Source organism: Carassius auratus, linkage group LG28B, assembly GCF_003368295.1.
Source record: "Carassius auratus strain Wakin linkage group LG28B, ASM336829v1, whole genome shotgun sequence".
Taxonomy (NCBI): domain Eukaryota; kingdom Metazoa; phylum Chordata; class Actinopteri; order Cypriniformes; family Cyprinidae; genus Carassius; species Carassius auratus.
In genome coordinates this window covers 2,350,001-2,365,148 of record NC_039293.1, presented here as the reverse complement: position 1 = coordinate 2,365,148, position 15,148 = coordinate 2,350,001, and the positions used below count along the sequence as shown (strand labels likewise).

General features: G+C 38.6%; 1 protein-coding gene across 9 annotated transcripts in view; it reads left to right on the top strand.

Annotated features, from left to right (window-relative positions):
- Nucleotides 1–15,148, top strand: part of LOC113067710 (nuclear factor 1 X-type-like) — a 165,788-nt gene that overhangs the window by 143,575 nt on the left and 7,065 nt on the right. For 4 of the 9 annotated variants that reach the window (XM_026240127.1, XM_026240128.1, XM_026240129.1 and 1 more), the window contains 8 exons: nucleotides 1,694–1,768; nucleotides 2,249–2,360; nucleotides 2,765–2,800; nucleotides 3,441–3,568; nucleotides 4,302–4,376; nucleotides 10,889–11,017; nucleotides 13,127–13,305; nucleotides 14,754–14,901. In XM_026240127.1, coding sequence (XP_026095912.1) covers nucleotides 1,694–1,768; nucleotides 2,249–2,360; nucleotides 2,765–2,800; nucleotides 3,441–3,568; nucleotides 4,302–4,376; nucleotides 10,889–11,017; nucleotides 13,127–13,305; nucleotides 14,754–14,901 — 882 coding nt within the window. The remainder of the gene's footprint in view (nucleotides 1–1,693; nucleotides 1,769–2,248; nucleotides 2,361–2,764; nucleotides 2,801–3,440; nucleotides 3,569–4,301; nucleotides 4,377–10,888; nucleotides 11,018–13,126; nucleotides 13,306–14,753; nucleotides 14,902–15,148) is intronic. The other 5 variants (XM_026240123.1, XM_026240131.1, XM_026240126.1 and 2 more) reach the window with 5 other exon arrangements.

Here is a 15,148-nt window from a genome sequence, read left to right as displayed (position 1 = left end):
CTCGAGTTTCACTAGCTTATTGAACTTGAATCCATAAGTAAAAAATATTATTGTTTTGAGTTTTGTAGAGCTAAAACTACAAATCACTTTTGTTGAAAGTACATAAAGTCCTCAAGTTTTTGAGTTTACAGGTTAACGTTTTCTTTTATTTTTCATAGTGTGAAGAACATTTTAACCATATAGACCACTCTAAAAAATCAAATGGAAAGGTTCTTTATGGGACTATAGTACCATTTTAAGAGTGTTCAAATCTTTCTAAACTCCAGAAAACAGTTTTCACCACTTTAAAAGAAGTGTCAACCTTCTGCTAAACTACTTTCGTTAGATAGGTAGTCAGGCAGGTTTGTAACAACATTAGTCTGTTTCCATGAAGAACTTTTCAAAATCCATGGTACCATTTTGTCCTTCAGATTTTTTACACTAAGAAAAAAAATTATTTTAAGAACTTTTAAATGAAAGCTTCTTTAGGGTATAAAAAATGATCCATTTGAATCCTATTTTTTAAGAATTTTCTTTATTGGCATTAAGAACCAGTGCACACAAGGTTCTTTTATAGTGGCTTCTCCACACCAAAATGGTTATTTAAGAAATGTTCACCGAAAGGTTTGTACAATAACTATTAATGGTTTTTCTGCACTGCAAAGTCATTATTCATATTTTCTGGTACCCAAAAATGGTTCTTCTACAAGTTTTTTTTTCTTTGCTAAGGCTAGAATTCTGCAAAAACTGTTGAGAAGCCTTGATTGTTCACGAAGCAGTCCACCTAAACTCAATAGAATCACATCTGAAGTTGTCATTAAAGGCCGCGAGCGAGCAAACTTTGGTTAGCAATGGTGGAAACGGCGTGATGAAATCCCATCACAATCAACGCGCCAGCCACCATTTTCCACTCCGCCTTCCAGTCAGCAGATGGATCCGTGGGTGAGCCGCGCTCTCCTTGGACCTCCATACGCACAAATACGGTGCCGATTGATACCGTAATCTGCTTTATTTACGTTAATAAGGTCACATGCGCGCCCGACTCTCACACAGACATGGAGTGTGAGTGAAAGCGATTTCCATCCAAGCTTATTATAGTGAAGTGTTGCTAGGCCGGCTGTGACGGAGAATGGTGGAACGCTCATAAATCACTCCATGATTGGCTGATGCGAACCACATGGCTGCAGCGCGGGCGACACTGAGCTCATGCGCGGGCCTCGCTGTGGTTAACCTGCACACACACACACACACACACACGCTGACCTCAGCCAGCACTACAGATGGGTGTGGAAGCATGGCTCATTCACCCGTTTTGCCCACACACACAAAAGTACATATGAAAGCCCATATGCACAGAGAAAGCAAATACGTTTGTATATTTGTATGCAGTGTCGCACACACACATACTTAAGTGTGACATAAAGCATTTTTAGTGTCCTCGTTAAGTTTCAGCTGAGATTGGAGCGCTGGGTTGGAGTTAACCATAAGTACAGGGTAGCCTGTTATTCCTACGAGACGGAGAACATATGCCAACCGATGACTGTAATTATATGCTCCCGGCCTTTTTATGACAATTGAGCTCAGTTTATTTTGTGTGTGCGTGTGTTTGACAGGTGCAGATGAGTAAATATGGGGATTTTCGGGGGGGTTTTTTTCAGTATAATTTGTCGGTGTAGTGTTTTGATTTCTGGCCTCTCTCTCTCTTTCTCTCCAGGGCACTTGAGTTTCCAGGACTGCTTCGTGACGTCAGGCGTATGGAACGTGGCGGAGCTGGTCCGTGTGTCCCAGAGTAAGTCCCACGAGCAGCGTCTTTCTGATCAGCAGCTGCAAATATCAACATTTTATTAAAACGAAAAAGGCTTTCCTTATTATTATAAATCCTTAAAATCACCTTAACAGCTACATACAAATATACCCCCCCCCCAAAAAAAAACTACAAATAAGACAATATATTAATATTGCTGAATTTTCACCATCGTTACTCCAGTCTTCAGTGTCACATGATTCTTCAGAAATCATTCTAATATGCTGATTTGCTGCTCAAGAAACATTAATCGTTATTATCAATGTTGAAAACAGTTTTGCAGCTTCATATTGTTGTGGAAACCATGATAAAGTTTGTGTCTGACTGTAATATGCTTGCGTGATCTTCTGTGATTTCTATTCTTCTTAATCTGACATGAAGAAAAGTTGTATTATGTTGTGATGAGAACAAAGAGGAATGATGGCATTGATTCATCAGATTTCTCTCTGTCTGTGTGTAATTCAGCACCAGTTGCCACAGCAAGCGGACCCAACTTCTCTCTGGCCGACCTTGACAGTCCAGGATATTACAACATCAACCTGGGTCGCCGCTCCATTACGTCCACACCATCGACCAGGTACACACACACACACACACACACAGAGGTCACTTTCCTTTCATTCTAAACCAGGATTTGTTTATATTTTTGAAATTGAGTGGGCTCCCTTCTAAAATATAAATCTAAAGTAAAATTATATTGGCATATATCCTTATATAAGCCTTAAGCTTTGCTACATTTCTGACTATATACTAATAAACTCTTGCACGTCTACTTTACAAATCGATCTCACTCTAGTTTTATGAATGTTGGTAGCACTCACACAATCTTGCTTTACTCCTTGTCTGTATATATTTCTGTCTATCTGTTATCCTACTGTTTTCACCTTTATCTGTTTGATTGCTGTCATTTTTGTCTCTTTATCTTTCTCTTCTCCTGTCCCTTCTCTCTTGTCGTGTCTCGTCATGTTTCAAACGCTTCAGGACTGAGATGGAGTTGTATGCCAGTCTCCCGCGGAGGTACTCCACACTTCCTGTCGTCTGATTCACTTCAAGCTCTGCTGTCTTTGCTCATCTAACGTCTCATTCTGCTAAGATAACCTGTGCTCTTCAAACAGTGATGCTTTTAGTGGATGGTTTCAAGCTTACAGATTTCTGTTGTAATGGTTTTATAGTGTAATAACTTGTATTTAAAGCAATTCTTCACCTAAAAATGAAATGCTTCTCAACCCTCAGGTCATCCAAGATGTTTCTTCATCCGAACAGATTTGGAGAAATGTAGCAGTGCATCACTTGCTCACAAATGGATCCTCTGCAAGACATTAACTGATAGACTGGAGCGGTGTGGTGTGTTTTTAGCAAGTGATCGAATGCTACATTTCTCCAAATCTGTTCCAGTGAAGAAACAAACTCATCTACATCTTGGCTTGGGTGTGAGTAAATATTCAGCAAATGTTCAACTATTTCTTTAAAACATTCCCATTTTTGGGAATCCCCATTCTCATGTATTAATCTAAATTATGTTGCATCATTACTATTCAGGAATTTTCAGAGGTTTCACAATACAACAACATGCAAACCTTCCAGATGTCCAAACCCCCCACCCCCCACCCCCCAAAAAAACCATTCCCCCTCATCTTCTCTCTCTCTTCTCTTTCAGCTCCAACAAGCGTAAATCAATTGATGACAGTGAGATGGAGAGCCCGGTGGATGAAGTCTTCTATTCGGGCCGTTCCCCTGCCCCTGGAGTGTCCCAGGCCAGCGGCTGGCCCAATGATGTTGATGCAGGTATGGCTCTTTACCCAGCAGCCCTCTGGCTCTTCACATGCTCTGCTTGACTACCACTTATCTAGACCTCTGCTGATGAAAAAACATATTTGTTTATATTGAAGTGCACCAATCAAAGTCTACATAGAGTACTCAGAGTAGACGCCAAACTTGTGCTGACAAAGAGACTTTGAGGAATAGATGTTTAGTGTAAAACATGCAGCCAGATTATCTCTCTTTTTTTGTCAAACTAAATTTGTATACTCTGACTTACCTCTGAATCTATAATCAGATTCAACTGGGACTCATATTTGAGTCATTTATGCACTGAATAAGTGGACACAAGGGCTGTGTGAAGAACCGGACTTTTCCTCCCTTTTATCCATCCACCCATCAATCTCTCCAGTTATGACGTGCTCTTTTTTATATTGCTCAGTATATATGTGAATTGTGACGCAGCCAATGCTCATTTGATATTCTGCCCCGCCCTCATAGTTTAGCTGCTGATTGGACGCTTTGTGGGACTTGTGTGTTTTTCACCTCGAATGTTTTGGTGCACTTGATTCTAGGACATATTGAGCAATACTGCCCTTGACCTCATGCATATGATGTTTTTTTAAGTGTATATAGTGATGATGTATTGATAACGATTCAACAGTGGTCCCAAATCTCCCCCATCTCTCCAGTTGATCTCAGTCTCTCCCCCTCTCTGTCATTGTTAACTCTATTCTTTTCCCCTGTTTGGGTTTTTCAGTGCAGCACCATTTGGCCAGTATGCAGGAGAGGAAGATAAAACACGAAAGCGATGGCGTGCAGTTTCCTTACCATGGTTAGACCACATTACCCTCATATTATAATGCACACAAGTGTAATGAAATGTGTCTCTTATCTCTGTCTGTCTTTCAACCTCTCTGCCGCATCACACACCTCAGCTCTTCTCTCTGATTTGCTGTTTTTCCCGGTGCTCGGAGGTGGCGGGTTTTCTGTGGCCTGTGAATGTGCTTTCATTTTGTTTTGTGCATCAGAAGTCTCTCCGTACATCCATTGTTTGTGTTAGATTGTGACATAGGATCCCTGTGGACTGAAGCAGAAGTCCAAATCCTGATTTCCACAGACTTCCCAGACATGAACACTTACAAACGCGGGCTATTGTGTTGCGTACAGCAGCAGGCCTTTCCAGATATTTACTTAGCGTTTTTGTTTGTTTCTTCTCCATGCAGGGTTTATTGTAATTAGAGTGTGTCTGCACAAAGGGGTTTACATGCTATAAGCAATATCTCAGCTGTTTATTCAGCACGCCTACGACATCTCAATCCTGCATACATCTGCTGTAACGTCTGAAATATATTCTACACAAGTGTGCGAATGCAAACACAAGCTCGGTTTCATGCCCCATTGCGATCCACAAATTGTTTGAATGCAATTCATGACATGACACCACAAATACTTCTCTTTTAGCTCAACTGTCACACCACAGCAACTTTTTTTGCTGTGCAAGTTAAAGTTAGTTTAACTGTTGACTTGATCACTTTTGTTACTTTCCCAATAGACTTTCCTACCCTTTTTGTACAAAATTCGTCAGTGCACAGTATTCCTAAGAAATAAAGAAGTAATAAAATAATGTATTAAATGTACTGTCAAACGATTATACACAGTAAACACACATATAATTTGTAAACAAAAACTTTATTTTGGATGCAATTTAATCAAGATTTATCATTTGGCAGCATTAATTGGAATATAATATGTACTGTATTTATTGTATGCATTCATTTTAGAATATTACTTTACAATTGTTTTTATTACTACTATATATTACTATTACTATACCATTTATATTTCATTAAATGTATATATTTATTTGTAAGTAATAATAATGATAATGATAATTTATTATAATTATACAATATGTATATTTTATACACATTTTATATTTTATAGTTATAATATATTTTATTATAAGATCATATGTACATATTACATAAAATATATAATAAAAAAATATCAAATATAAAAAATTATCATATAAAATAATATAATGTGACAGTAATATTAATAATTATGAGGATAAAAATGTAGTAAAACTGTATTAAAAATGTGTTTCATTATTTTACGCATTTATTGTATGTGAAAATGTTGTTAGTTGTAATATTAATATTTTATACACATTTATTATATTCTATATTATTGTTAATATTATGCCATTTTATATTACTATATTTATTACGTGTTGGTGTGTATTATATGATATGTATATTTTATACATTTATTATTTATTAGATTTATGCATTTATTTAAATTTATTGTTTTCTAAAAGTGTTATAATTATTTTGTCATATAGAGACAAAAACAATGTTTCACTGTCCAATCAATTACCACTGGATAAAAAAGGGCCGAGCTTACATTTGTTTTGTCGCTGAATATCCTGTTTCGCTCTGAAATCCATCAGACCGGGCGTTTCATATTGACTGTAATAGCACAGACATTTGAAGGTAACTCTATCAGCCCCTCAAGTATGCCAAAATAGATAACGCAAGAATAGCGACAGTAATGCAAGAATGCATGCTGTGTACGTACAACGGCAACTTGTGTATTTGCACAGGGTACGTTTCTGGCCCGAGGGTCCACCTACATCTAATCACATTCACTGCCGCCCCCGTCATGATCAACACACAGTCACAGATCTTAATCTAGGGTAACATGGGTAAATCCCACCAAAAAAATGCCAGCATGCTCAGGTGCTCCTAGTGTCATGGGAATACATAACACACATACATATTTACACCCACCCACCCCATCCCTGAACACTTGAAACACACACACAGTCTGTGTGCACCAGAGCTCTGCTCCAGATGGCTCGTCCATGTGTCGACAGCGTTGGGAGCTACTGGGTTACAGAAGACATCTGTTACGCCGATGAAAGCGGTGGTGGCGCTCCGAGCGCATGTGAGTGTGTGAGAGTGTGAACCGTGCTATGCTCCAAAGGTGATTCACTACCTGAATGAGGCTCTGGCAACGCTGCAAGGTGACGGTGTCATTTATCATTAAATCTGGTGTCACCCGGCGTATTCATTAATACGCCCCCATCTCTTTCTCTCGGCCCTGGACCGACACGGATATCATCCCCCTATTTATCATTCTCCTGCACTCTCTTTCACCTTGTTAGACTGTGACACTTTGTCTGTAAACATCTGTTTGTGAACGTTTTGTTGATGATGAGGTTCAGACAGCACAGGCATGGGAAACATGAAAAAAATGTGAGGGTTAGAAAAGTTAGGCAGAGACTTTGAATTAGTGCACTGAATGGTTTAAAATATTTAACTGGCAAGTAATTTGTCTTTCTCAGTGTGTAAAATGACTCAAATTATGATATTTTTAATTCTTTGATTTAAAAAAAGTAATGAAAGTTTACATTGTGAATATGACTTTTCAAAAATATTTAATTGGCATCTAATTGGTCTTTTTGCTTGTAAAATGACTGAAATTAATTTTTAAAAAAATATATTGAATAATGAAAGTTTCTACATTACAAGCGTGGCATTAGTTCTGATTCTCAGCTGATCCACGTCTACCTATAGGGCTGTGACATCTACCACAGCACCCATATATAAGACCCTTCAATATTATCAGCAGCTATCTAATTACCCCTCTCCATCCCCAGCTCCTCCTCTCGCCAGTCAGGATTCGGCCTTAAGATTCACCATTGAATCAGACTAATTTCTAAAATGTTGACATTAAATTATTGAACATAAATGATATCCACAATACTTTTATGTTGGTGGGGGCTATTGCTTCCTTCTTGCCCAGAACAGAACCAATAACAGTCATTTTTTATGATAGTGTTCCCGACAGAAATAAGTTTGTGTGTAAAATGACAAATTATTTCTAAAAACAGATCGATTAAGAGACTAATGAAAGCATCCATCATACATATAACATTTTTCTAAATATTAATTGCTAAAGTAATCATACAAATGTCTGTTTTTAAAAAATACCTTTTTTTCTAGAAAATATTTAATTGGCAAGTTTTCAATCAAAACCAATCAACTGAAAAAGCCACAATTTCCATAGTAATTCTACAATGTTTTGTTTAATGCTTGAAACTATTTAATTGGCATCAATCAACTGAAAAAAAGAAGAAAACATTAGACAAAGACCTTGGGAACCCGTGTGTATTATTACTGTAAGTTCATGGCAGAAGTGATTTGTTCTTGGATTTGTGACCGTCTGCGTGTGTCTGTGGAGGCACTTTCTGATGGCTGGATGGTAAATGTGTGTGTCTGCTCAAGAGTGTGTGGGTAGTGTAAGGAGGTGTTATATATGGCGTTTTTTGACAGGTCAAGGTTTGACTGGCGGCCAGCTTGTTAGCATGGCGAGACTGGAAGGTCACGGGAGCGTTTGATTGGCTGCCAGTCTGCGCTGGCACGAGACACAGAGAAATAATACATAACCCATGATTTTACCACACACACACACACACAAATACACACGCTAATATGCAAGATCATGGAAACTGTCAGCTGCAACTTTTGAAGGTGTGTTTTAGCAGCGATTTTTGCATATTTTTATGTAGCCACAACCTCACTTACCTTATAATGTTAAGAATACTAAATGATTATATTATAATATTTACAGTATTATTAATATTAATTCTACACATTTTTGTATGCGTGTCTCTCTGTGTCTGTGTGTGTGTGTGTGTTTGTGTATTTGCGGCAACAAACAAAAAGATATTAGGCTTTAACTCTCATTTTAATATTTATAATTCTATATTAAGGTTTTAATATATAATTAAAATTAATATGAAACCTTTTTGTTTGTTGCTGTACACAATCATATTGCCTTTTTACAGGAAACTTTTGTTTAGCTCTCCCAAATTAACACAGATATCGTAGTAATGATTTATTGTGCGGTTTGTTTGTTAAAAATATCTATATTCTCTGTGATCTTGTGTAAGTTCCACACTTTGTTGGATTGCACAACACTCCCTTTTTTTTTTTTCATCAGACAGTGTTGCTTTTAAATTTGCCAATCCTTGCACCACTTAGGATAATTGTTTCCCCAAAACCAACCACAGGATTTGATGGTAAACTCCTTTTCCTTTCCTTCTTGAGTCCTGACATGTTTGGCCATGTTTCTGCCAAACTCAGGACAGCTGAAGCTAGCAGCCCTGCAGCCTCAGTTTGACATTCATAGGAGCAGGACGACACATTAATGTGGCGTTATATACGAGAAGACCAAGCCATCACACACTTTCTGCTTTCATTTCCCTCATCATTCTCACATCACGCTTCGAGGCTGTCCTCCTGTTTGTTGGCATGAGCGTTCGGACCTGCCACTGGAACAGGAGCGCTTGTGTTTGACTTTTTCCCTCGGCGCTGAAAAGTCCAGTGAAAGCCTCTGATTTGGTTCCCCAGGTGAAGTTTAAGAGTGTTTGCATGTCAGAGTCTGTACACAGCTAGCATTTACCTTTATTTACTCATTTGCATTTGGTTTGTGAAGACGTGTCGTCCTGTTCGGTTGGCATTAGTAATGCGGTCGCTCGAATAGATTGAAATTGGAGTCAATCTAAACACACATTCACATAAACCAGACAAGTTAGTAAACTAAATGTGTTTATGCTATGATGTACAGTTTTAGCAGAGTTTATTTAGTTCGTTTTGTAGAGTGTGTTTTTTAATTGGCTAGTGATCTGTAATGAATAGATTTTTTCTTGCTTTTATATGGCTAAAGGCTTTTCTCACTGACGTTTAAATTGCAGATTGTGGTTTCTTTTTCACCTCTTAACTAATGGCAGAAGTATTTTGTTGTGGATTTGAAGACATTTAATTTTTTTGTAATGCTTTTTTTAATGGGTAGTTGGAGGACCAGTAGGTTTTTTTTATATAGCTAATTCTGTATCTATTAAGCAGGGTTATCCATGTAGTAATACTTGTATTTGTGTAAGTGGGATGCACATAATATGTAAACAATATTAAAATATAAAGCATTTTATACTACTGTATATTTATAAATCTTGAGATTTTGGAAGAGAAACAAGGGAATTTAGCATTAAAATAAGACACATTAATCAATTTCTACACTACCTTTCAAAGGTTTCTGGTCAGTCAGATTGAAGAATAAATAAAACATCTATTCCAAATGCAGTTTTTTAATATATATTTTCTATTTTATTGCGACAAATATATTAAGCAGCAAATCTGTTTTCAGCATTCTTGAGCATCAACTCAGCATGTTGCATTGATTTCTGAATGATCATGTGACACTAAAGACGGAGTAATGATGCTGAAAATACAGCTTTGCATCACAGGAATTAATTGCATCTTAAAATATATTCAAATAGAAAACAGTTGTTTTTATATTATAAAAATGTTTAACAATATTACTGTTTCACTGTAACAAATAAATGCAGTCTTGGTGAGCATGAGAGAAAATTGTACTGACCCGAACCTTTTTGAGGTAGTGTTTGTATTGAGGCATCACTAGCGTTTTTATTTTTATTTTTCTTAGTGTTCTTTAAAACGTCACTGTAAAAGCTGAGAGAAAACCTGACATTCATGCTCTGATACTGTACTCTTTCCTTGAGATCTGGTGCTTTGAAAGTGACAGACAGACAGACAGACTGACATGAGTTATTATGGGATCTGCTGTCGTGGCATCTATTTTCCCACTTACAGCTGCATAGAGCCCCTTCCCTTCCCGGCCCTGTCCTGACCCCTATCCCGCTCTTTCCTGCACTCCACTGCTTCAAAGCAAAGCTCACACCCTGGACCTCACCGCACTGCCAAAACACCGTTCTTACGCAGCGTTTCACCTTGTGTTCCTGTAGAATTATATTAACATCCTTGAAACAAGATTCATTTACTTGAGTCAAAATCTTATTTACATTAAGTGACGTTTATGCTTAATATATATTTTACATTTTACATTTACATTCTTAAGATAAAGCAATTTGACAGAGGTGTATTAAAAATACATTTATTTTTCTTTTTGTTTAAGTTTATTTTTCTACCTCATTGGTAAAAAAAAAATAATTTTTTTATGTTGTTAAAGATGTATTTATTTATTTTTTTTACTGGAAAATTCGACAAAATACTGATTAATAGCATTTTTTATTTTTTTTTTGCAATGATTGGCTTCTCTATACTTCACCAAAAACCCTAGCAATATCTTATCTGTAGATTAAAAGCTAATTTTTAGTGTTATTATAAGCAAATTTGTCGTATTTTAGAAGCTGAGATGGATGAGATACTTTTTTTAGATGAAGATCAAGAAGCAAAAACCCTGTTTGATTAAATCCACATCTCTGTTCTGCCATTTTGTTGATCCCATTTTTACCAGGACTCTCTTCGCCTGGTTCTCTTAAGAAGTCGGGGAAATTCGATTTCAGCGCTCTGTCCGGCCATACGAGGTCTGCACGCATGCCGTTCACCCATCACCCGCTGCCCATGCTGGCAGGTGTAAGACCAGGTGAGAGCTCAGAGCCCCCCCACCCCACCTCCCACATCCCTCCCCTTCCTGTCCTGCTCACTCACGCCCCTTGGTTGGGTCGGATGTGGTGACGTTCGGGGAGAGGCGAGGTCATGTTTACGCCACGGTCGGGTCAGGGTGAAGGTGTTAGCCATTCGATCCCCCCACCCCCACCCCTCACCCTCTTTCTCCTCTGTACTGAGGCTGATTTGTCCTTTTGTCTGTCTGTCTGTCAATGTGATTGGTTGGTGATTGGTCTCTCCATTTCCCGAATTCATTCTCCCTCCGCTAGAGGCGTCGTTTCACTGCCCTGATGTGATCAAAGTACATATCCACTCTTCTTTAATGCAAGACTCATTTTCCAAGATGTGCTGAAGTATTTGATCATTTATTATCAAGAAAAGAAAAAAATGATAAATGTGCCAAAATTAGACATCACAAATCAAATCAGTGCCATTTGTAGATGAATGCACACTATTAATTCTTATTATTAATTATTTCTTTTCAGAGAGCTATTTAATACTTACAAAACCTTGATAACCAGCTCCACTGACAGATAAACAGATGGATGGATGGACGACAGACAGAGATAGATGGATGGATGGATGGATGGATGGATAGAGGACGGATGGACAAATGGATGGATGACAGAGTGCTAAGTATAGATAGATAGATAGATAGATAGATAGATAGATAGATAGATAGATAGATAGATAGATAGATAGATAGATAGATAGATAGATAGATTACTGGTGATGTTATGCGATGGCTCTTGTGTGGTCGTGTGTTGTGGTGGAGTCACTCCTGGTGGGAGGGGGTCTTTGGTGGCGCTAGTTTGCAGTGCCATTTGCCTCATTCTTGAAGCCTTGGCTCCATCCCATTCCCTAATGGGATTAAAGGGCGGATGATGAAAGCACGAAAGAAACGGAGGAAGAGGAGGGAACGGCAGTCTGCGTGGCAGGGAGGGTGAAAAGCAGGGCTTTGGCTGGGAGTGCAGTGCCCGCGTCTGGGTTACAGGGAGGCTCTGGAAGTTGGCAGACTGTCCCGGGCAGCTGGGGGCCCTGCTTGGCAGGAGGAGACAAGACCCCTCACCCTCCACTCGCTGGTCGGGAGATGAGCGCAATCTTATTCTTCATCCGTCATGAGAGCCGTCATGACTTAACAACTACTGCAGTTCATTCACATAGTGATGTGCTGATACAAAAATGTATCGATGATGTATTTTAATTCGTCATTGCACATACTTTCGTATCCTCGTATCAGTGTTTTATTTGTTTATCTGTTCACCTTATCTTATTTCTATTCAGTTCCTTATAGTTTAATCAACAAAGAAGCAGGTTGTCTAAAGTACAAAATCTGGAGCTCATGTTCAAGTTAAAGCACTCGGTCTGTCTTTCACATTCACGGTTGGTTTGGCAAAGTCACCCATCTTAGAGTTTCAGGCTCTGTTGGCAATTTCTAGTAAAAATTATTTAATCATCAGTGATTCAATATTTTGATCAAATAATGGGAATTAAGAGGATTTTTCACTCTGAGAGCATGTTGGTGTCTGTCTAGACAATTTTGAGTTTCAGAGATTATAACAGAGTGGGAGAATGAAAGAACACTGAATACCGTGTGTGTGTGTGTGTGTGTGTGTGTGTTATTTATGAAAGGTTTGCCCAATGGGTTTTTTGTAATACTTTATAAATTGAGGCACACATGTTTTTATACATATTTAATATAAAGCTCACTATACTTAGTAAAAGCTTAACTGAAGCCCTAACCAATAAAAGTTTAGCATTTTTGGATTTCCAAAAATGTTATTATATAACGATTCATATATTTCTGAATCATTTTTACCTCTGATGATGTCCTGTAGGTTCTGCCGAGGGAGGATTCGACTTAGCTCTGTTCTTGGAACAGCTTTGTCTCAGATCTTTGTTAACACACACACACACACACACACACACGCACACAGTTTTCCTGAACTGATTTCCATCACTTCCTTCTCATGTCATCCATTGTATCCTTGTGTGTCAGTCTCGCTCATTACTGATATACTACTAGTACTTATACTGACACAAAACGTGTTATTGACTTCTCTCTCTGTGTGTATCTGTCTGTCAGCAGGAAGTCCCCGTGCCTCAGCTTCCTCCCTGCACTTCCCCTCACCCTCCATCATCCAGCAGTCCAGCCCATACTTCACCCATCCCACCATCCGATACCACCACCACCCGGGACAGGACCCGCTCAAGGAGTTTGTGCAGTTTGTGTGTGCCGACGGATCAGGACAGGCTAGTGGTCAGGTAAGAGGAAGTGACCTCACACTGGAGGTGATGATCTGACACCGGGGTCAGTTGATTGCTCCCGTAGATGTAACTTGGTCTGCTGTATGTATTGCAGAAATGCTTGGTGTTTTACACAGATATTCTCTAACTGGTTTATTGTGACTATTGGAAATGGCATCCTATCATACTTCTAATGCTAGTTTTGTAGCATAGAATAATGCAGTATGTAATGGAGAACACTGCATGGAATACTGTATTCCACAATGCAGTCCTTTCGGAAGCTTTACACTAGTATTCCATTTAGAATGTAAACATTATCAATGCTTACTGCATACTGTTTTACTCATTTGGAAATATGGAGTATATACTTTGCAGTATGCAACTGTTTAGAGAGAAGATGATTTAAAAAAAAATAATTTATGTTGATAAAACAGAACATATTTGCCTCGGTCAAGCAAAAAAAAAAAACTCTTGCCTCAACCATAAAATAAATTTGTATTTGTGAAACTAATGTTATCATGCATTTAAAGAAATGCTTAACTGAGCTTAACGTTGGGAATACAGTTGTCGCATTTAACAAAGAAGCCAAGATTGAAGTGAGAAATTAAAACATCTAAAAATGTGTTTGCGAGGTTGTTATATTAAGCACACATTTACAGTACTAACATTCAATTCACTTTTATTGTTTTTATATGATTTATCTATAATTACTACAGACCTGAATCCAAATCCTAACCACCGGAAGAAAAAAAACATAGGATTTTAAAATTAGATATTTTTTTTTTGCTGTTGTTTGTTGTTTGTGCAAATAACATTATCAACTGTATTAGTTTTATTTGCATTTCTGAAAACACGAAACAATCTCCTCCTGTCTTTTCCGATACAAACAAATGTGTGCGTTCCTTGTCTTTGAGGCCGACTCATCGGTCACTGTTATGTATCTTGTGCTTGTCTAGCCGATCTTGAGTTAATCTCTCCTTCTCTGTCCACTATCACGATAAAACCCATCTGCGCAACAGCTGACGACCTCTGCGCATGAAGTGCGCATCCCCTCCTCAGTTCTGCTTATGCCATTTTTTTAGCCTTCGTGAACGTTGCATTTTTTTTTTTTTTTGCGCTCTGGTTTTGATTTGACATCATTCCATGGACCAAAACTCACCTCACCATTAGTGCGTCCATTTCTTCTTCTTCACCTTCTGCCTAAAGTCCTTCATTTGATTTTTTTCTAGCTCCTCCACTGCTCCTGTCTGTGCCTGTGGTGAAGTCAACACACAAACAAATACGAACACCCCCTTCATAAACAAAAGCAAACAGACATTCATCCTTTTGGTTGTTTCCCTCTCAACACTCTCCACTACCAGCCACCCCCCATTCCTTTTATTTCGGAGCTAGTTTGCGCAGTTTTTTGTCCATTTGTGGGGTGTCGGGCGTGTCCGTACTCCTCACCCTGTTTGTGTCGTCTGCAGCCGAACGGGAGCGGCCAGAGCAAAATGCCAGGCTCCTTCTTGCTGCCTCCACCCCCCCCTGTGGCGCGTCCAGTGCCCCTCCCAATGCCAGACTCTAAATCCAGCAGCACGCCCCCCGATGGTGGACTCACCTCACCCACATCTCCGTGTAAGTGACCCGACCCCCCCATTCCACCAAACCCTATGAAGATCACCAGTCATCTAGCCACAGCTGGACCGCTTTTTGCCATTTAGTTTGTGTTCCTTTAGTTAACATGAAATGCCAATTATTCGTAATTTTCGCCAACTGGTGGGTCAGAACTATCCCTTAATATTTTATTTTTTCGCTTGTTTTATATGTATTCTAGTTTTGAGGCGTTTTAGTAGTTTAATAGTTCAACAACCATCAAAAGTCA